Genomic DNA, 21,104 nt, shown 5'->3' with positions numbered 1-21,104 from the left:
CGGACGATGTATAAAAAATTGCCTATGTGGAGGTGATCCGGCAGCAACATACCCGCCGCTAGTCACTGGAAAAGAGTAGAAAATAGTAGTTGCGTACGTTGCCAGCGAGCGCTTCTTTTTCAATTACCTAGCATTGCGTCGGACCCTTATTAACCTTCTCTTCTCTTCTATACTCTCCGATTTACGGAGAGCACATTACTTATTCTGCTACCTAAGTTGCTCGATAATTTGGTGGCCCTGAAAAGGGCCGTTTTAAAGTGAAGAGACGAATGGAGAAAGTGAACTTATGCTTTCTTCTCGGTCTTCTTGGGCAGAAGTACAGCTTGGATGTTGGGCAGAACACCTCCTTGGGCGATGGTGACGCCAGAGAGAAGCTTGTTTAATTCTTCATCGTTACGGATTGCAAGTTGCAAGTGACGGGGGATGATCCTAGTCTTCTTGTTGTCACGAGCGGCGTTACCAGCCAACTCGAGAACTTCAGCGGCCAAGTATTCCATGACAGCGGCTAAGTAGACGGGAGCTCCGGCACCAACACGCTCGGCGTAGTTTCCTTTGCGGAGCAGACGGTGGATACGTCCAACAGGGAATTGGAGCCCAGCACGGGATGAACGAGTCTTGGACTTGCCCTTAGTCTTTCCTCCTTTACCTCTTCCAGACATGTTGAGTTAAGCGTTTAGATCTGCTGCGTGTCGAGAGAGCGAAACGAATGACCACAAGTGCTGAAGCTTGGGTATTTATACCTGCGCGACTGCCTTCCGGCAGCCAATGGGAGGAGCGCGGCTAGCAACTTCGATCGTGTGAGGGGTCGCACAGCAGGCGTCACACAGGTCCTTGTTCCTCGGCGTTTCAACGAGCACAGCTGCTCGCCTCCTCATAACTTATTCCATTTAATTGAACAGAGGCTTTGCGCACATCACGGAATAAAATCCGGACAAAAATGAAATGATGAATGAACCATGGTCACTATGGTGAATGAACTGAAATTGAAGCCGACCTAGTTGCGGTACTCGTTCGATTTCTGAGTTCAGTCCTTTGGTAAGGCGAGTCACTGCACTGCCTCATGAGTCCATCTATACAGTTAAATCCGCACAATTTTCCCCTCACATTTAAATTTAATTTCTGATTTCAGAGCGTAGCAACTTAGTAAACTCCACCAGGGAGTGAAAGAGAGATAATCTTGATGTGTTGCATCAATTTGATTTCTGAACGTCTAAGCGGAGAGGTTAGGCGCGGAAGTGAAATGGTTGCATTTGATACTCAATAAGCATAAAACTTTCTTGAACCAAATAATTAGAATTTCTTAGACCACTTATATATCTAATAGCTTCCTTATGAGTATTGTAATTTGCAATGTAAGGCCGTCTACAAAATTTTATACATTCAGGGCGGAGAGCTCATGAGTTTTCAATGTATTGGGAACAATAACTCATCAATCCACAAGCTCTTCTCGTTCCTTCCTCATTAAATGCTTCCCATTTATTTAAATGCTGATAGATAGATACGCAGATGGATAGAATTTACTGACGCATACAGCCTATAGTAAAAAAGCTCTGGCACAAGTCAAATTTACAATTTATACAACAATACACCGTATTCGATACGGGTTCGATGTGTCGTTTGGTTCAAAACAATAGAACATAACCTCAAACCAAACTGTAAGGATTTAAGTTGGAAAAGCTGAAAATGAGAAATTTCCTGACAATTTCACTTTGAATTGGCATTTGGTAGTGTGGTACTCAAAAGAATAAAAAATCTGTTACAAAAGACCCGTTCTTTCAGATTTCTGAATTTACTTTTGAGGCTATGTTTATGTTTTGCACCAATCGATATCGATACAATCTCACCTGTTTGATGTATCGAATACGATCAATTACAGTAATTTAAACAAAAGGAATTACACAGGTTCTTCGACAAATTCTTTTAGACTACAATAGGCCTTATATTTGAGTTTTATTTTCAATTGGTTAAGGAATATGTTCAATTTGCTGCGCAAGGTGTTGAAAAACGTTATCGCTTGATATTTCATTAATTTACTCTCCCTAGTTGCTACAATATTATTGTTCATGAAGCAATGTCTGGTGCCATATCCATGATATCCATGATTAGGGTTCATTCTGTCAATCGTTAGAATGTCAGTACGTATACCTTCATTGATAGTCTCATAAATGTACAGGGAAGGAACCCTCAAAATACCCTTTTCTGAAAATAAAGTTCTACAATGATAATTGTAAGGTTTGTTACAATTACAAATAATCCTGATAATTTTCTTTTGTAAGAGGAAGACATCGTCCAACTTGGGGAACATCCCCAGGTAGGTAGTTATCCCATGTTTCAATACGGAGTTAAATAATAATAATCTGAACAATTGAGCAAATCTGAAACAAGTCTGGTTAGTCTTCTGATTGGATAGAGGGTTTTTTGAATTTTTTTTTTAACATACTGAACATGATCCTGCCAATTTAAATTCTTTTTGAACTTTTAAGGACTCTGTATTTTATGACATACTGAAGATTTCCAGACAAATGTTTGTTCAAAAGCTGAACATTGTTGTAAATGCCATCGGGTGATGTACATTTCTACTGAGAATTCTTACTTGCAGGAGAGACGAATTATTTCGTATGATATAACATTACGGAACTAATCAGAATTTCAAGCTACGTAAGAACATTTGGACTACATTTTGCAATAAGGAACTATAAATTTTAGCCCGGTTTAAAAACAGCGTATGTGCCATTGGTTTCCCCATGCACAAAAGTGTTTTTTTCAGATGAGCCAGAATTTATAGTTCCAAATTGCAAAATTCAGTCCATTTGACTGTCGGTCTAGGCCACAGGCATTTTGTCGAGTTAGTACTACTTTATTTACGATTTGATTACTGTTTGGGCGATTTTACTTACTATTCGCCTGCGATGTACTGAAAACCCCCCGCCGCTCGCAGGATTACCGGTTTTCAAATCGAGCGCCACTGCGAAAGGCTCCCATTGGGCGCTGTTCGACTGGGGAGCGAAATTGGCGGGAAGTTCTACTATAAATACTCGGAGCACCCTCCATGCGCCACTATTCCGTTGATTCATTCTGAGTCGTCGCTCGCACTCGCACCGTGAACCATGGCACGTACCAAGCAAACCGCTCGTAAGTCCACCGGAGGTAAGGCCCCTCGCAAGCAATTGGCCACCAAAGCCGCCCGCAAGAGTGCACCCGCCACTGGTGGCGTCAAGAAACCTCACCGTTACAGGCCCGGAACCGTCGCCCTGCGTGAAATCCGTCGTTACCAGAAGAGCACCGAGCTTCTTATCCGCAAGCTGCCCTTCCAGCGTCTCGTCCGTGAAATCGCTCAGGACTTCAAGACCGACCTCCGTTTCCAGAGCTCAGCCGTCCTCGCCCTTCAGGAAGCTAGCGAAGCTTACCTTGTTGGTCTCTTCGAAGACACCAACTTGTGTGCAATCCACGCCAAGCGTGTCACTATCATGCCCAAGGACATTCAACTGGCTCGCCGCATCCGTGGAGAACGTGCCTAAGCGCTTTCACTGTCCGTGCATCATTTTAAAACGGCCCTTTTCAGGGCCACCAAATCGCAGAGCAACCCCGCGCCCCTACAGGGGCCCTACCTTAGGGATGTCGATACCCAGGGAAGTATCGATACTCGGTATCGATACTGGTATCGACTCTAAGCATCGATACCGGTATCGATCATCGAGCTGAAGTTTCGATACTTATGAGGTATCGATACCATCGATACTATTTCTGAATTATGCCGGGATTCTGAGTGTGCGTATGTCTGTCGGCCGTTAAATTCCGCCAGATCCGCCAGATTCCGCCTCTCTCGAAAAAGCCCTGTTCGCGTCCTTAGTCAACTATTTTGAGCCTTTAACTACACTTATCGAACTGAGCTTTTAACATTTTTATGGAAGTATAATCATTTTGAGAAACTTGATTACTCCGTCGTTTGTCACAGTGCATCATGAAGGTGAAATAGTGGGGAGAGAATTTTTTAAAAAAGAAAAAGAGGCCTTTTTCATGGCCAAATCAGATTAAGTATCGATACCGTCGATACTGGGGTCTTGGCATCGATACTGCATGGTATCGATATCGTGGAGTATCGATGCCGAGTATCGTAAAGTATCGATACTTTGCAAGTATCGGATAAGTATCGACATCCCTATCGCAGAGCAACCCCGCGCCCCTACAGGGGCCCTACCTTAGGGATGTCGATACCCAGGGAAGTATCGATACTCGGTATCGATACTGGTATCGACTCTAAGCATCGATACCGGTATCGATCATCGAGCTGAAGTTTCGATACTTATGAGGTATCGATACCATCGATACTATTTCTGAATTATGCCGGGATTCTGAGTGTGCATGTGTCTGTCGGCCGTTAAATTCCGCCAGATTTACGCCTCTCTCGAAAAAGCCCTGTTCGCGTCCTTAGTCAACTATTTTGAGCCCTTAACTACAGTTATCGAACTGAGCTTTTACCATTTTTATTGAAGTATAATCATCTTGAGAAACTTGATTACTCCGTCGTTTGTCACAGTGCATCATGAAGGTGAAATAGTGGGGAGAGAATTTTTTAAAAAAGAAAAAGAGGCCTTCTTCATGGCCAAATCAGATTAAGTATCGATACCGTCGATACTGGGGTCTTGGCATCGATACTGCATGGTATCGATATCGTGGAGTATCGATACCGAGTATCGTTAAGTATCGATCGAAAGTATCGATACTTTGCAAGTATCGGATAAGTATCGACATCCCTACCCTACCTCAAGTATCAAGTCCGCACCTCGGCAATGCACGTGAATTCCAAAGCCCGATCTGATATCTAGGCGTCGTAAATTCGAATAAGTGAATTTTAGGATAAATATTAAATCTATAATTTTTATGGGTCTGCAAAAACTCTAAGGAGACAAAATTTGTTCGTGCCAAAAAAGTCAAAACGATCAAATAATGCCTCCGCCCTTGAAGTTTCACTTATCAGTAAAAAATTTCTGGAACTCCTCCTTCCGTCAACAGTTGCGCCGCCGCCTACTAGTGCAGGACCTGAAGTGCCGGAAATCCATGAATATGACCCTCGGCTTATGACTTATGAGACTTGTCAATGGCACCCTCACATTAAAGTGATCTACGTTCTCCCTTTTATTAAAACATTATACAATTAAAAATCTCAATTATTAGCAGTGCAGTCGGACCTTTCTATCGAGGATATGTGTTTTTTTAGAGACGAATAGGCACCACGGAAAACAAAGAAATTCGGCACCGACTAGATGTCCAGATTTTCTTTTAAAAAATTGTTTTATTTTATTTTTTTTTTTTTATTATTATTTTTTACTGAATATCCCTTCAAATCGTCGTTCTAAGTGCAGATCGCGTCGGAGGAGTCCCGGGTTGATATGAAAAAAATCTCGAGCGGAAGTCGGCGTCGATTTTTTTAATTTTTCGTGCGTATGTGGTATTTTACATTGAAAAATAAGGTTCGACATTTTACGGCAAAAAAATGGGGGTTTTGCTTTCTGGTGTGTTTCCGTGTTACTTTCCATGCTCAGCCCTTGAAAATATGAGAGATGAGACTCATATTTTTCACAGCTTCACGAAATTTCATGATATGACTCACAAAAATTTCCGACCTTTCAATTTTGCATTTCAGTTCAATGGGAACCCCGCCCGCCTCTCGAACGACCGATCCGCAATGTGTTACGTTTTTTCGTAGGCCACCACCAAACTACAGTTTCTATATGTACCGTTATCCGTGTGCAATGTAAATAAAAATGTTTTCATCAAAAGCACATTTGAAGCACATATTACATGTGGGGAGAGCGTTTTTCTCGTTAATTTTTTCGGAGGCAAATCATTGTAATAATCCCTCGCATGGGTCCATCTTCTAAGCTTAATGGTCAAATTCTACTGGAGAGTTGTCAAAAATGTCGTCTGAAATGGGGGACTCTCTAAAATGGACGGATCTCTTTAAACTTCCCTTAATTCGAATGCAAACCTTAGGCGACTTCGGGAGCTGTTCCCGGTTAGGAATGATTCGAGGATTTACAATTGCGAGCACATTTTTGGCGAATCGACACCAAATGTGAGAAAGGAAAGCCATTTTAAGGAAACAGTACGATCCTACGAACTGTCGGATCACGCACGCAGCATTTAAAAATCGCGCTTGTCGGAAGAGACTCCCTCTGGAAGTGAACAGCACAATCTACCGTCCGTGCAACCCAGCGCTCCGTGCGGCTGTTTGGCGCAGTTATTGCTGAGGGCATTTTGTAGCATGTGCACGACGACTCGATCTTTTCGATCTACTTCTTGTCTCGATTTCTGATTTATTTTTTAGAATTTAATCTGTTCGAAGCTACGGTTTCATCATGTTTTTCGTAGAGGGATCCAATTGTTCAGTCAAAAAAGCGAAAAAATGTATCTTGAAAAACTTTGAAGCATCAAAACAAGCCGAATAAATTTGCAACACTCTCGGTGGAGGAAAGAGTTTCTCTTTACACGGGTATCCAGTAGTGACCCTTCCACCTTCATACTTACCTGGCGTGGGGGCTACCGTGATCAAGAAGGCGGTTCCCCCAGGGCGAGGCCCTTCCATTGCACTCCGGTCGGGCTGACCCCTGCGAGTATCTCAAATGTAGATACCTCGGGCGTATGGAATGATTTCCGTAACCCTTGCGCGGGGGAGCGCTGCAGTCGCGGGCGGGTGACTGATTCGCGGGGGGGAGACATTCTGGCGGGGGGGCGTATGTGAATCGCGCGCGGGCACCACTGTTGTGCGCGAGGGTGACTGATCCGGGGGAGGGGGCCATTGTTTCGATTCATCGAAGAATCGATACACTACAGTGTTGCCAAGCTTATACACCAAATTTTCATGTCTATGGTTTTGAAATGGACATTACAAGTTCGAGTTTGTTCTGAAGATGGAAGAAGAAGAAGTTACTGTTGTTTGTTTACATAGTTCACGAGGAATATGGGGTTAGGTTTTATGCTTCAAATTTATGCTGACTTTAATTTCGTGAATTACTGAATATCTTAATACGTAATTTGGTGAAATTAAACGCCTATTGATTTGGAGATGGCTGCTAATGAGGGAATACGTAAGTACGTGAACTAATTTTATTTTATCGCTGACAGTCTTCCGGAACTGTAATTTGGGTAGCCCAAAACATTGCCACAGCAGATAACGTAAACAATCTTACACATCGCTATATTGAAACATTATAATTTTATGGAAGATAATGTCTGAAAGTTCTTCCAATACCTATATAAAAATATTGGTGCAATGATGTATGGTTGTGGAAAAACAGATTAAGTCGTTTCATGTCCAAAGTCCAAGAAATGGCCTCCTTGGTGTTTCGTAGGTTTAGGGAAAAAAATGAGTCGACAAAATTCATATCAGTTTACAACGCCATTCAACAGAAAATCATGTTCTAACTGTTTGATTACGTTGATTACAGATTGTTTACGTTATCTGCTATGGCAATGTTTTGGGCTGCCCAAATTACAGTTCCGGAAGACTGTCAGCGATAAAATAAAATTAGTTCTACGTACTTACCTATTCCCCCAATAGCAGCCATCTCCAAATCAATAGGCGTTTAATTTCACCAAATTACGTATTATGATATTCAGTAATCCACGAAATTAAAGTCAGCATAAATTTGAAGCATAAAACCTAACCCCATATTCCTCGTGAACTATGTAAACAAACAACAGTAACTTCTTCTTCTTCCATCTTCAGAACAAACTCGAACTTGTAATGTCCATTTCAAAACCATAGACATGAAAATTTGGTGTATAGGCTTGGCAACACTGTAGTGTATCGATTCTTCGATGAATCGAAACAATGGCCCCCTCCCCCGGATCAGTCACCCTCGCGCACAACAGTGGTGCCCGCGCGCGATTCACATACGCCCCCCCGCCAGAATGTCTCCCCCCCGCGAATCAGTCACCCGCCCGCGACTGCAGCGCTCCCCCGCGCAAGGGTTACGGAAATCATTCCATACGGGCGCGTAATTTTTGGGCAAGGCGGATAAAGAATGGTGGTCGCATTTCGATTTTGGCTGCCATCTTAAAGATGTGTGACGTGCAGAGGGTACGGGCTTTTACCGCGCGATTTGAAATGTACCCGAAGTGTACCCGATGCGATGCCGCGGCGCGAGGCTCATACAACTTCCAAACGGAATTATGAGTTTTCCTTCCTAATGAAACGCTTTCAGATCGTAGTCTGAGTTAATTTTTACTGAGAATTTGCAAGGAAGTTACAATCATTCTAATGTTTAATATTTCTGGCTGAAATTTGTGTTTAAAGAAATGTACCCGATGGGCTCGTTCCGGCCTTCACGCACATGTGCAACTTTCTGACGAAACTGGACCTATCATTTTGGACTTAGTATATTTCGGATTTTTGAGAGCTGTAATGCGGTAGTTTTTCCTTAGAAATTTGGAAATAACGTCCAATCATGGCAAATGGCAAGATCACGAAGCAGAGGAGCAGGCTGGTTTTCGAGCTGGCAGGTCTACGATAGATCACCTCTTTGTTATTGTCCAGGTCATTGAGAAGAAAATGGCCGTAGCTCAGGAGCTGCATTTAATTTTTGTGGATCTCCAGAAAGCGTATGACAGTGTGCCGTTGGTGAAACTTTGGGAGGCCTTGGAAAAATCGAATTTTAACGGGGGGTTGATTGACGCTGTTAAGCGATTTTATAAAGGGAGTTTTACCAAAATTAAGTGCCATGGGGGGTTGTCAGCGGGATTTTATGTTACTAAGGGTTTAAAACAGGGATGTTGTTTGTCGCCAACATTATTTAAAATTTATCTCGAGTGCGTGCTAAAAGAATGGAAAAAGAAATGTTCTGGTATGGGTGTCCCCTTGGGTGATCTTGAAACTCTGTTCACTCTGTGCTTTGCTGATGACCAGGTGGTGGTTGCTCAAGATCAAGACGACGCGGAATACATGATGCGCAAGTTAGTAGAAGAGTATCGGAAGTGGGGTCTGGAAGTCAGCATATCCAAATCTGAGAAGATGACTTTTGGCGGTGATCAGCAAAGCATTGAGTTGGAGGATGGGCAGCAGATCAAAGGCTGCGAGCACTATAAGTACTTGGGAGTGCGGTTGACCCAGGATGGAAGAACTGATCAAGCGATTAAGGAAAGAAACACCCTGGCAAGGAAGGCTACAGCGATGTTAAATGGAATCCTCTGGGACCCTCGGATTTCCAAGGAGAACAAGAGGAGAATTTACGACGTTGTAGTCAAGAGTATTCTTACATATGGATGTGAAGTTTGGCAGCTGAAGGAGCGGACAAAGGGGATGCTAAGAGCAACGGAGATGGATTTCTGGAGGAGGTCTGCTGGAATTTCTAGGAGAGATCGGGTCCGCAATGAAAGAGTGCGTCAGATCATGGGAGTCGAAAATGACATCATATTCGACGTCATGACCAGACAGCTTGTCTGGTATGGTCATGTCAATAGAATGACGGACGAAAGGCTGCCAAAGAAGTTGCTTGATTGGGTTCCTCCTGGAAGGAGACGAAGGGGACGCCCAGTGAAAGGGTGGCGACAGGGGATTTTAGAAGAAATGAGGGTTTGTCAACTCCCTGAAGGGCTTTGGGAGGATAGGGGACTTTGGCGGCTAGGGGTCGCAGAGCGCCAAAGAGCGCTATAAAAGCGACTTTACACATACATACGTCCAATCATTCTTCTTTTTGATGCTTCCAGGAGAAATTTGTACTTTCGGAAATTTGGGAGACAAGTGTGAAAATTGGAAAAACGGAGAGGGGGTCGGGGATGGGAAGGGAGGACTCCCCCCAGACAAGGCGGTCCGGGGGATCCCCCGAAAAATTATATTGATAATCAGGTACCCATGGCAAAATTAAGAAATATTAAAAAAAAAAAAAAAAAAAAAAAAAAAAACCTCTCACGGTTTTTAAATTATTTACTGATAAAGATAGCAAAATAAAATACACCACAGTAATTTCACTTTAAATTCGGGATATCAACGCCAGAAATACTTACAATGATAAGTGACTATACAATACCTTATAGCGTTAGAGTGCAGCGTAAACCTCAAACCCCCTAACTCCGCAGTTGGGTTTGTTTACAATCGTGACGTCAAGAGGGTACGAGATGCGACCACCATTCTTTATCCGCCTTGATTTTTGGGAGTCGGGACTGCGGGACAGTATCGATACCGAGTATCGATACTTCCCTGGGTATCGACATCCCTAAGGTAGGGCCCCTGTAGGGGCGCGGGGTTGCTCTGCGATTTGGTGGCCCTGAAAAGGGCCGTTTTAAAATGATGCACGGACAGTGAAAGCGCTTAGGCACGTTCTCCACGGATGCGGCGAGCCAGTTGAATGTCCTTGGGCATGATAGTGACACGCTTGGCGTGGATTGCACACAAGTTGGTGTCTTCGAAGAGACCAACAAGGTAAGCTTCGCTAGCTTCCTGAAGGGCGAGGACGGCTGAGCTCTGGAAACGGAGGTCGGTCTTGAAGTCCTGAGCGATTTCACGGACGAGACGCTGGAAGGGCAGCTTGCGGATAAGAAGCTCGGTGCTCTTCTGGTAACGACGGATTTCACGCAGGGCGACGGTTCCGGGCCTGTAACGGTGAGGTTTCTTGACGCCACCAGTGGCGGGTGCACTCTTGCGGGCGGCTTTGGTGGCCAATTGCTTGCGAGGGGCCTTACCTCCGGTGGACTTACGAGCGGTTTGCTTGGTACGTGCCATGGTTCACGGTGCGAGTGCGAGCGACGACTCAGAATGAATCAACGGAATAGTGGCGCATGGAGGGTGCTCCGAGTATTTATAGTAGAACTTCCCGCCAATTTCGCTCCCCAGTCGAACAGCGCCCAATGGGAGCCTTTCGCAGTGGCGCTCGATTTGAAAACCGGTAATCCTGCGAGCGGCGGGGGGTTTTCAGTACATCGCAGGCGAATAGTAAGTAAAATCGCCCAAACAGTAATCAAATCGTAAATAAAGTAGTACTAACTCGACAAAATGCCTGTGGCCTAGACCGACAGTCAAATGGACTGAATTTTGCAATTTGGAACTATAAATTCTGGCTCATCTGAAAAAAACACTTTTGTGCATGGGGAAACCAATGGCACATACGCTGTTTTTAAACCGGGCTAAAATTTATAGTTCCTTATTGCAAAATGTAGTCCAAATGTTCTTACGTAGCTTGAAATTCTGATTAGTTCCGTAATGTTATATCATACGAAATAATTCGTCTCTCCTGCAAGTAAGAATTCTCAGTAGAAATGTACATCACCCGATGGCATTTACAACAATGTTCAGCTTTTGAACAAACATTTGTCTGGAAATCTTCAGTATGTCATAAAATACAGAGTCCTTAAAAGTTCAAAAAGAATTTAAATTGGCAGGATCATGTTCAGTATGTTAAAAAAAAAAATTCAAAAAACCCTCTATCCAATCAGAAGACTAACCAGACTTGTTTCAGATTTGCTCAATTGTTCAGATTATTATTATTTAACTCCGTATTGAAACATGGGATAACTACCTACCTGGGGATGTTCCCCAAGTTGGACGATGTCTTCCTCTTACAAAAGAAAATTATCAGGATTATTTGTAATTGTAACAAACCTTACAATTATCATTGTAGAACTTTATTTTCAGAAAAGGGTATTTTGAGGGTTCCTTCCCTGTACATTTATGAGACTATCAATGAAGGTATACGTACTGACATTCTAACGATTGACAGAATGAACCCTAATCATGGATATCATGGATATGGCACCAGACATTGCTTCATGAACAATAATATTGTAGCAACTAGGGAGAGTAAATTAATGAAATATCAAGCGATAACGTTTTTCAACACCTTGCGCAGCAAATTGAACATATTCCTTAACCAATTGAAAATAAAACTCAAATATAAGGCCTATTGTAGTCTAAAAGAATTTGTCGAAGAACCTGTGTAATTCCTTTTGTTTAAATTACTGTAATTGATCGTATTCGATACATCAAACAGGTGAGATTGTATCGATATCGATTGGTGCAAAACATAAACATAGCCTCAAAAGTAAATTCAGAAATCTGAAAGAACGGGTCTTTTGTAACAGATTTTTTATTCTTTTGAGTACCACACTACCAAATGCCAATTCAAAGTGAAATTGTCAGGAAATTTCTCATTTTCAGCTTTTCCAACTTAAATCCTTACAGTTTGGTTTGAGGTTATGTTCTATTGTTTTGAACCAAACGACACATCGAACCCGTATCGAATACGGTGTATTGTTGTATAAATTGTAAATTTGACTTGTGCCAGAGCTTTTTTACTATAGGCTGTATGCGTCAGTAAATTCTATCCATCTGCGTATCTATCTATCAGCATTTAAATAAATGGGAAGCATTTAATGAGGAAGGAACGAGAAGAGCTTGTGGATTGATGAGTTATTGTTCCCAATACATTGAAAACTCATGAGCTCTCCGCCCTGAATGTATAAAATTTTGTAGACGGCCTTACATTGCAAATTACAATACTCATAAGGAAGCTATTAGATATATAAGTGGTCTAAGAAATTCTAATTATTTGGTTCAAGAAAGTTTTATGCTTATTGAGTATCAAATGCAACCATTTCACTTCCGCGCCTAACCTCTCCGCTTAGACGTTCAGAAATCAAATTGATGCAACACATCAAGATTATCTCTCTTTCACTCCCTGGTGGAGTTTACTAAGTTGCTACGCTCTGAAATCAGAAATTAAATTTAAATGTGAGGGGAAAATTGTGCGGATTTAACTGTATAGATGGACTCATGAGGCAGTGCAGTGACTCGCCTTACCAAAGGACTGAACTCAGAAATCGAACGAGTACCGCAACTAGGTCGGCTTCAATTTCAGTTCATTCACCATAGTGACCATGGTTCATTCATCATTTCATTTTTGTCCGGATTTTATTCCGTGATGTGCGCAAAGCCTCTGTTCAATTAAATGGAATAAGTTATGAGGAGGCGAGCAGCTGTGCTCGTTGAAACGCCGAGGAACAAGGACCTGTGTGACGCGCCTGCTGTGGCGACCCCTCACACGATCGAAGTTGCTAGCCGCGCTCCTCCCATTGGCTGCCGGAAGGCAGTCGCGCAGGTATAAATACCCAAGCTTCAGCCCTTGTGGTCATTCGTTTCGCTCTCTCGACACGCAGCAGATCTAAACGCTTAACTCAACATGTCTGGAAGAGGTAAAGGAGGAAAGACTAAGGGCAAGTCCAAGACTCGTTCATCCCGTGCTGGGCTCCAATTCCCTGTTGGACGTATCCACCGTCTGCTCCGCAAAGGAAACTACGCCGAGCGTGTTGGTGCCGGAGCTCCCGTCTACTTAGCCGCTGTCATGGAATACTTGGCCGCTGAAGTTCTCGAGTTGGCTGGTAACGCCGCTCGTGACAACAAGAAGACTAGGATCATCCCCCGTCACTTGCAACTTGCAATCCGTAACGATGAAGAATTAAACAAGCTTCTCTCTGGCGTCACCATCGCCCAAGGAGGTGTTCTGCCCAACATCCAAGCTGTACTTCTGCCCAAGAAGACCGAGAAGAAAGCATAAGTTCACTTTCTCCATTCGTCTCTTCACTTTAAAACGGCCCTTTTCAGGGCCACCAAATTATCGAGCAACTTAGGTAGCAGAATAAGTAATGTGCTCTCCGTAAATCGGAGAGTATAGAAGAGAAGAGAAGGTTAATAAGGGTCCGACGCAATGCTAGGTAATTGAAAAAGAAGCGCTCGCTGGCAACGTACGCAACTACTATTTTCTACTCTTTTCCAGTGACTAGCGGCGGGTATGTTGCTGCCGGATCACCTCCACATAGGCAATTTTTTATACATCGTCCGTCCGCAACTCTCGCTTAACCAATCAGCGCGCAGTGGTATGGGACTCCCGCTCGCCGCGCACTCTCGCGCCAATGTACGCAACTGCTTGCTCACGGCATTCCCGCTCGCCGCGCACTCTCGCGCCAACGTACGCAACTGCTTGCTCACGGCTCAACTTCTGTTTCAATTCTTCCCTATCCAGTCGGGCTCTAACCTTCTATACTCTCTGCCGTAAATATAGCAACCTAACTTGTACGTGTATGTGTTTCCACTCACTGCTGCACTGCACTGTATAATCAATCAACCGACGGTCTTTGAGCGTTGTCTCTAAAATCGTCCATGGACAATTTTTTTCCTTGAGGAAATTTAAAAATCAACTTTGTGAACGGTAAAACTTTGGACACAGGATACTAAAGATCTTCATTTACTGGTATGAAAGTTCACTTTTCATTTCAAATTCCTAGTTTCGCAACGTTTTTCTGTTCTTCTGAAGGCATGTTTAGACCAGTGATTTTCAAGGTTTGGACCGGAATAATCAGTAATCAGCATTCACTACCAACGATCTAGTAACTGCAGATTGGTCCTGGCTTGGATTTCGAGTTATTCCTCCAAAAGACTCAGTGTAGAAAGTAAACTTTAACGCCTCATTTCACAAACTAATATTTTTTTTTCGACTTTGAATTTTTGGCAGAAGAAAATATAAAACTAGAGGAACTCAAAAACATCCTCAACTCGATTTTTTCAAAGATGTGGGTTGGTTCCTTTCTGATGAACTCGGTTCATATGTGCTCTATGGATCTGACGGGAGTTTTCACAATAAATTATTTAATGTTGAAATTTTAACCGTAAACTCACTTGAGGAATTAATGATTTTTTTGAGCTGAGCAGACCAACTCCGGGACAGTTTACGGCGTAGAACGAAACGTCCGCAACAAAGGTACATTAATCGGATCGCATTTAGTAAAAAAGGAACCAGCGCAATAAATAGTTTTCGTTTCCAACCAAAAAGAATTGTTGATTTTAAGGGAAAATAATTATGTGAATTTTAAAGCTGTACATTTACTGAGTATTTTTAAAAGTAAAGAAGAAGTTGCACGATTTTGAAAGCACTATAATCGCGCTGGTTCCTTTTTTCTGAATGCGTCCCGGTCAGTCTTCGAAAAATTTTGAATGAATTTTTCGGGCTGAGGCTGAGTAGATCAACTCCGGGACAGTTTACGGCATAGAACGAAACGTCCGCAACAAAAGTAATCGCCGGGCTGAGGTACTCATGATAGGGAAGGTAGCGCATGAGAACCTTAAATACGGAATTTATAATGAACTCTACGACTGAGCGGTCTGCGCTGAACGTACAACGGAATATTATACGAGCCCGCCACCGGAGAGGACAAAAGAGTAGAGAGGGGAAATGGGCAAGCACCTGGCGCCCCACCGCGAGCCGGCTAGACCGCTCGGGATTGGGCGCGGCGAGGCGGCCCGTCGTATATAAAAACCCGAGCCGAGCTAAGTCAGTCATTCGTTTGCAGATCGAACAGAGTGACGCAATGGCACCGAAAGCAAGTGGTAAGGCAGTGAAGAAAGCGGGCAAAGCCCAGAAGAACATCACCAAGGGTGACAAGAAGAAGAAGCGCAGGAGGAAGGAATCCTACGCCATCTACATCTACAAAGTCTTGAAGCAAGTCCACCCCGACACCGGAGTTTCCTCCAAGGCTATGTCTATCATGAACTCCTTCGTCAACGATATCTTCGAGCGTATCGCCGCCGAAGCTAGCCGTCTCTCCCACTACAACAAGAGGTCCACCATCACCTCCCGGGAGATCCAGACCGCTGTCAGGCTCCTCCTCCCCGGAGAATTGGCCAAGCACGCCGTCTCGGAAGGAACCAAGGCTGTCACCAAGTACACCAGCTCGAAGTAGATTTTGCTCTTCATCCGGCTCCACACTTTAAAACGGCCCTTTTCAGGGCCACCAAATTTACGAGCACTTTGACCCATCCAGTTCATCATCAGAGAGTATGGAAGGTAAGAGCGTGCGATTGGATACTTGGATAGGGAAAACCTCCTGAAACACAAGTGTCAAGTTTGCCATGAAAGCAAGAAGTTGCGTACGTCGACGCGACAGCGCGTTAGCATCTGCAACTCGTTAATAGATTTGCAATAGTTAGCGTCATCACCAGAGTTGCTAAAAGAAATTTCATCGAATGAAATTTCTTTCGACCGACAAAATGTCAAAAATGCTTATTTTTTCTAACAGAATTTGTTTCTATTTTCAAAGAGAATAATATTCGTCAATTAGACCAGTTGGAGCGCGGTCTTCTCTCAGCTCTTCTCTTCTGGCCTTCTCTCACTACTCTTTCTCTTCTGGCAGTTCTGGCTCATCATGGGGAGGGGGACCGGGGACCATAACCTCAAATTTCAAACTGATAATTTCTGAAAAAACCAGAGACAAATGAAAAAATCATTTAAATTGTTTCAAAGATAGTTCAAGATCCCTCCCTTTTGTACCAAAAAAGAAAGATATACTATTAGGGGGTACTAGGATTCTTTATAGTCAAGAAATTTGTTTTGCTCCAAATATGTAAGCTAACGTCTTACTTTATCCGTAAAATTTATTTTGGTGTTCAACCGGTACGGCTGTGTGTTCAACCAAAATTTAAGATAAAAAATTCAAAATTATGTTTTTGCTGTTTTACTCAACTTTCTGGGCATTTCTAAAGGTCCCTTTCACAGTTTACCACGTTCCTATAAATGAACTTAAGGAGATTCATAAGTTTCAAGGGTTTAATCCTGAATTCTGCGTGTTAAATGAAATTTCTTTTTATAATCTTTCATGAAATTTCTTAACTCTGGTCATCACTGACCAATGAGCGAGCTGTAGGTACTAGCGCGCTCTCGTGTCAACGTACGCAACTTCTTCAACTTCTGTTTCAGTTTTCTATCATTGAGTCGGGCCTCTAACCCTCTTACTCTCTGTCCATCACGAACCCAAAGATCGGAGTCAAAGGAATGACTTAATCTCGTGCGATCTCAAAGTTCAAAGCTAGGCCCGACTGAATAGGGAAGAATTGAAGCAGAAGTTGAGCCGTGAGCAAGCAGTTGCGTACGTTGGCGCGAGAGTGCGCGGCGAGCGGGAATCCCATATACCACTGCGCTGATACAAAAAATTACATGGAGAAAGGAAGTTTGAACTCACATCGGATGCTTAAAAATTGGATTTTGTCAGCGAATTTGTCACGATTATATTTCAAGAATAACTGGATAATAATTTGCAATAAGGAACCACAATCTCTGGCTCTTCCATGAAAGCACCTTCCTGCACAGGGAAACCGAAAACCGATGATTTATATGTTGTTTCAAAAATGTTTCCTTGGTGCAAAATGTGGTCCGACTATAGTTGAAATCGCTTATTATCTCGATTTTCCAGCGACTCCACACGTATGCGCCTCGTCAGTTGAACCCCTTAATTGAAATGGTGAGCTCCAAAACGCACATTTGCCTCGAATGGGCACTACATGTAGATGTACTCCTCGTGGTACTGGCGGAAGAAGGATCGGGTAAGTCAGGTGAGTTTGGCTGAAAAATTTATAGTGTTTACTTCTGGACTAGGGATTGCTGGATTTCTTTATTTTCTGGGATTTATAAGTAAATGTTGTTTAGTTGTTATTTTTGGTGTTTTAATTTTAGATTCTAATTACATTAATAATCTTGTTTTCTTTATAATCAGTTTAGTTTTATTTATAAATATTCTTTTTTGTTACGAGAAATGTTGGTAGACGATTAAAATGGTATAACAATGGATTTATCAAGTTTGGTTTGGTAAAATTTGTATTTTTTAGGTCTGACCGATTTTTATGTTATTTAAATGTTAAGTTAAAATTAAAGAATTAGCGTCGGGCAGATACTATACGATTTGACACATTAATCGTGACTAAAAATGGATGTTAATTCGTTAATTTAGAGAAGGACTTCTCACCAGATATTTACGCCAACCTTTAATTATGAAATCCACCTCGCATTCCTGGCCACGGCGAGGGGCACTAGCCATGACCGCCATGAGCCATGAGAGGGCCAGGGCCACGCGCCTCGAGAGTGAGAGCGTGCGTCTCGAGAACCTGGCCGTTGGGCGTTCAGATGACGACTGGTAACGCAATGAGGGTAAGAGCCGCGCGGCACTCCTCTGATTGGTCCATCTCCCCTCGTACAAGTGGCATTAGGTCCGACGAGGTCCCGCGCGCGGCACCGTTTTTAAAAGCGTCGCGTGGCCCCTCCACTCGTTTCGTATTTACCGCGATACCGCTCCTTCATTCTTACCGTTTATTGGTTCGTTTTAGTGGGAAACGGAGAGGGGTTCGGCCAATCGTGACGCTTCTCCTAAGTCGAGCGACGGTATAAAAAGCGGACTCATGCCCTCCCAGACATCATTCTCGTGTCAATACTTGAAGCAGCGCAATCATGACTGGACGTGGTAAAGGAGGTAAAGGTCTCGGCAAAGGTGGAGCCAAGCGTCACCGAAAAGTGCTCCGCGATAACATCCAGGGTATCACCAAGCCCGCCATCCGTCGTCTGGCTCGCCGAGGTGGAGTCAAGCGTATCTCTGGTCTCATCTACGAAGAAACTCGTGGTGTCCTCAAGGTTTTCCTAGAAAACGTCATCCGTGATGCCGTCACCTACACCGAGCACGCCAAGAGGAAGACTGTCACCGCCATGGACGTCGTCTACGCCTTGAAACGTCAGGGCCGCACCCTCTACGGTTTCGGAGGTTAATTTCCTTCCTGCCAGTGCCGCACATCCAACTCTTTAAAACGGCCCTTTTCAGGGCCACCAAATCTATGAGCACGTCACCATCGTCTACATCTATCACCGACCAGAGAGTATGGTAGGTGAAGAGGCCCGGCTGGGTAAGGTAGAAAATTAGAAATTGAAACAGAAGTTGAGCCGTCAGCAAGGAGATGAGTACGTTGGCACGAGAGTGCGCGGCGAGCGGGATTCCCATAAACCACTGCGCTGATTGGCCAAGCGAGAGTTGCGGACGGACGATGTATGAAAAATTGCCTATTGCCGCAATCAGACGCTGAATTTAGCAGGTGAATGTGGAAGTCAACAGTCATCGCCCAACGGCTGAAATTTAGCAAATTCGAGTTATTTTCAACCAGATGTGTATCAAATCTACTCGAATAGTTCAGAAAAATTCAAAATAGGTCCGATGGTTGCTGAGAATCGTTGCTGAATTTTGCGCGTGACGCGCAAAATTCAGGCATCGGGCCGATGACTTCCACATTCAAGCCACATTCAGCTCCCACATTCAGCGTGTGATTGCGGTGTCAGTGAGGATGGTCCGGCAGCAACATACCCGCCGCCAGTCGCTGGAAAACAATAGAAACTAGTAGTTTGCGTACATCGCCTGCGAGCGCTTCTGTTACCTAGCATTGAGTCGGGCCTCTAACCTTCTGTACTCTCTGTCACCGACAAATACCCCTGAAAATCTCGTCGGTCGTGACATTATTTTCAGATAACTCAAATCAGCGCACCAGATTAGTAAAGAAAATGCTGGTGCCCCATTAAGTAGCTTTTATCGCGGGCTCGGGCATCTTCTCGGTTCGAAATTCGAACTTGGCGCAAATGGTTGCAAATCTGCTCCTAATAATAGTCTAATGCTTCCTTCCCATAATCCCATGTCTACCTGATAAGTGATAACGTAGGTCAGCATCAGAACACCACCGCTGGCCGCACAGAACTTCGAGTAAAGCTCACTCCGATTTCGCAACAACTTTTCGTATGGAGTGGTGGAGGTAAAAGATTTCAGAGTCATTGTTTTATTTTATTTTATTTTTTTCCTTTTACTTTTTGTCAGATGCTTTGACCAAGATTTTCATAGTTCCTTTCGTAATGGCTTCGCTGATTGTGAGCTTAAAAAGGAATTAGGCGATTCCTAAGGTTAAGTTTACTCATGGTTTCCTCGTCATTGCTGTTCCAGCAATCGATCAGTTGCGATACAATTATCTTTTAAATTGGGGGAAAAACCGCCAGTCGACGAGATAGAGGGGACGAAAACCGATTTGACAGTTTGCTCTCAACTTTCAAAGTCTGTACTGTGTAATAGTGGAAAAGACCTTAAGACCCCACTCATAATCGGCCATTTGGAAAGCCGGTATGGCCAAAGACCAGATGTGGTGCTCTAGTGTTGGTGGCTCTAAGAAGAGCCGTTGGAAAAGGCAAGCCGGCCGGCTGCATGATGTCCGCCGCGTGCTGTGTGGTGATGTGAGGTGAGTCCCGTGTGACGTACGGGTGCGGACTGTCTTGCGGCGGTGAGGTCACGACATATATAGCCGTGGTTGAGACTGCGGCGGCCAATCAGGAGCGAGCATGGGCTGCGTCGCCAGAGGTGAGCGGTGATTGGCCGCCACAGTACTTCCCTGCGGTTGAGACGGAGTCTCTGTGGGTGGTTGGAGAAGTGAGTGGTGAAATTAGGTGTTGGAGTGAAAACAGGATTGGAAAATGTGTGTATAGTGGGTGAAAAGTTGAGGATTGAGGGAGTGATGATGGAATATTTGAGGACTTGATTGAGTGATGGTTGATTGAGTGAGTTGAGGGTTGATGGAGTGAGTTGAGGGTTGATTGATTGGTGAGAATCGAGAGGTGCATGTCAGCGTGCCGGGGAGCGCCATTCGACCCGGGTGACACACGGTTGAAGATATGTGACTATCATCTTTCCGGGCAAGGAGGTTGATGCGCTGGACAACAAGTTGGGAACGTGCTGTGTTCTGCGGCAACTTGCTGGAGCGTGTTGATTTGCGCAGCGGAGAGAGATGGATATGATGCGGTGATGATGCTGGAAGCTTTCAATGCTCATGCTAAGATGATCAAATATGACTGTTCCAGTGAGAGATTTGAGTTTGAGTGCTTGAGTACAGTTGACTTGAGAGAAGGTTGAGCGTGTTCTTGAGGCGAGGATGCATGAATGAAGTGAACCAGAAGGCTGAACGTGTTCACTCACGACGGGAGTCACCAATATGGCCAAAGACCAGATGTGGTGCTCTAGTGTTGGTGGCTCTAAGAAGAGCCGTTGGAAAAGGCAAGCCGGCCGGCTGCATGATGTCCGCCGCGTGCTGTGTGGTGATGTGAGGTGAGTCCCGTGTGACGTACGGGTGCGGACTGTCTTGCGGCGGTGAGGTCACGACATATATAGCCGTGGTTGAGACTGCGGCGGCCAATCAGGAGCGAGCATGGGCTGCGTCGCCAGAGGTGAGCGGTGATTGGCCGCCACACCGGTATCCCTCTAGCAAATCGGAGCTCTTC

The 21,104-nt window shown here is 44.1% G+C and overlaps 6 protein-coding genes and 1 pseudogene across 6 annotated transcripts; 5 read left to right on the top strand and 2 right to left on the bottom strand.

The window, feature by feature from the left end:
- Positions 1-227: 227 nt before the first annotated feature.
- On the bottom strand, positions 228-702 carry LOC109036816 (histone H2A). Its single transcript, XM_019051192.2, has one exon. It carries the CDS (start codon positions 657-659, stop codon positions 285-287), a length of 375 nt encoding a protein of 124 aa, XP_018906737.1. The 5' UTR covers positions 660-702; the 3' UTR covers positions 228-284.
- A 2,352-nt stretch (positions 703-3,054) lies between these two features.
- LOC109036814 (histone H3) lies at positions 3,055-3,572 on the top strand. Its single transcript, XM_019051190.2, has one exon. The coding sequence runs from the start codon at positions 3,108-3,110 to the stop codon at positions 3,516-3,518; it is 411 nt and encodes a 136-aa protein (XP_018906735.1). The 5' UTR covers positions 3,055-3,107; the 3' UTR covers positions 3,519-3,572.
- Positions 3,573-6,520: 2,948 nt separating this feature from the next.
- On the top strand, positions 6,521-6,649 carry LOC140225817 (U1 spliceosomal RNA; annotated as a pseudogene).
- Positions 6,650-10,255: 3,606 nt separating this feature from the next.
- On the bottom strand, positions 10,256-10,788 carry LOC140225809 (histone H3). The gene has a single exon (XM_072305753.1). It carries the CDS (start codon positions 10,718-10,720, stop codon positions 10,310-10,312), a length of 411 nt encoding a protein of 136 aa, XP_072161854.1. The 5' UTR covers positions 10,721-10,788; the 3' UTR covers positions 10,256-10,309.
- Positions 10,789-13,125: 2,337 nt separating this feature from the next.
- LOC140225810 (histone H2A) lies at positions 13,126-13,604 on the top strand. Its single transcript, XM_072305754.1, has one exon. It carries the CDS (start codon positions 13,173-13,175, stop codon positions 13,545-13,547), a length of 375 nt encoding a protein of 124 aa, XP_072161855.1. The 5' UTR covers positions 13,126-13,172; the 3' UTR covers positions 13,548-13,604.
- Positions 13,605-15,316: 1,712 nt separating this feature from the next.
- Positions 15,317-15,782, top strand: LOC109036815 (histone H2B). The gene has a single exon (XM_019051191.2). It carries the CDS (start codon positions 15,355-15,357, stop codon positions 15,724-15,726), a length of 372 nt encoding a protein of 123 aa, XP_018906736.1. The 5' UTR covers positions 15,317-15,354; the 3' UTR covers positions 15,727-15,782.
- A 2,439-nt stretch (positions 15,783-18,221) lies between these two features.
- LOC140225808 (histone H4) lies at positions 18,222-18,622 on the top strand. Its single transcript, XM_072305752.1, has one exon. The coding sequence runs from the start codon at positions 18,261-18,263 to the stop codon at positions 18,570-18,572; it is 312 nt and encodes a 103-aa protein (XP_072161853.1). The 5' UTR covers positions 18,222-18,260; the 3' UTR covers positions 18,573-18,622.
- The last annotated feature ends 2,482 nt before the right edge of the window (positions 18,623-21,104 follow it).

The sequence above is a fragment of the Bemisia tabaci genome, unplaced genomic scaffold (genome assembly GCF_918797505.1).
Source record: "Bemisia tabaci unplaced genomic scaffold, PGI_BMITA_v3".
NCBI lineage: Eukaryota > Metazoa > Arthropoda > Insecta > Hemiptera > Aleyrodidae > Bemisia > Bemisia tabaci.
This window is presented reverse-complemented; position numbering and strand designations above follow the sequence as displayed.

Bases quoted from the DNA above. Each gene is read 5' to 3' on its own strand.
- LOC109036816 (XM_019051192.2), bottom strand. From the start codon at position 659: ATGTCTGGAAGAGGTAAAGGAGGAAAGACTAAGGGCAAGTCCAAGACT.
- LOC109036814 (XM_019051190.2), top strand. From the start codon at position 3,108: ATGGCACGTACCAAGCAAACCGCTCGTAAGTCCACCGGAGGTAAGGCC.
- LOC140225809 (XM_072305753.1), bottom strand. From the start codon at position 10,720: ATGGCACGTACCAAGCAAACCGCTCGTAAGTCCACCGGAGGTAAGGCC.
- LOC140225810 (XM_072305754.1), top strand. From the start codon at position 13,173: ATGTCTGGAAGAGGTAAAGGAGGAAAGACTAAGGGCAAGTCCAAGACT.
- LOC109036815 (XM_019051191.2), top strand. From the start codon at position 15,355: ATGGCACCGAAAGCAAGTGGTAAGGCAGTGAAGAAAGCGGGCAAAGCC.
- LOC140225808 (XM_072305752.1), top strand. From the start codon at position 18,261: ATGACTGGACGTGGTAAAGGAGGTAAAGGTCTCGGCAAAGGTGGAGCC.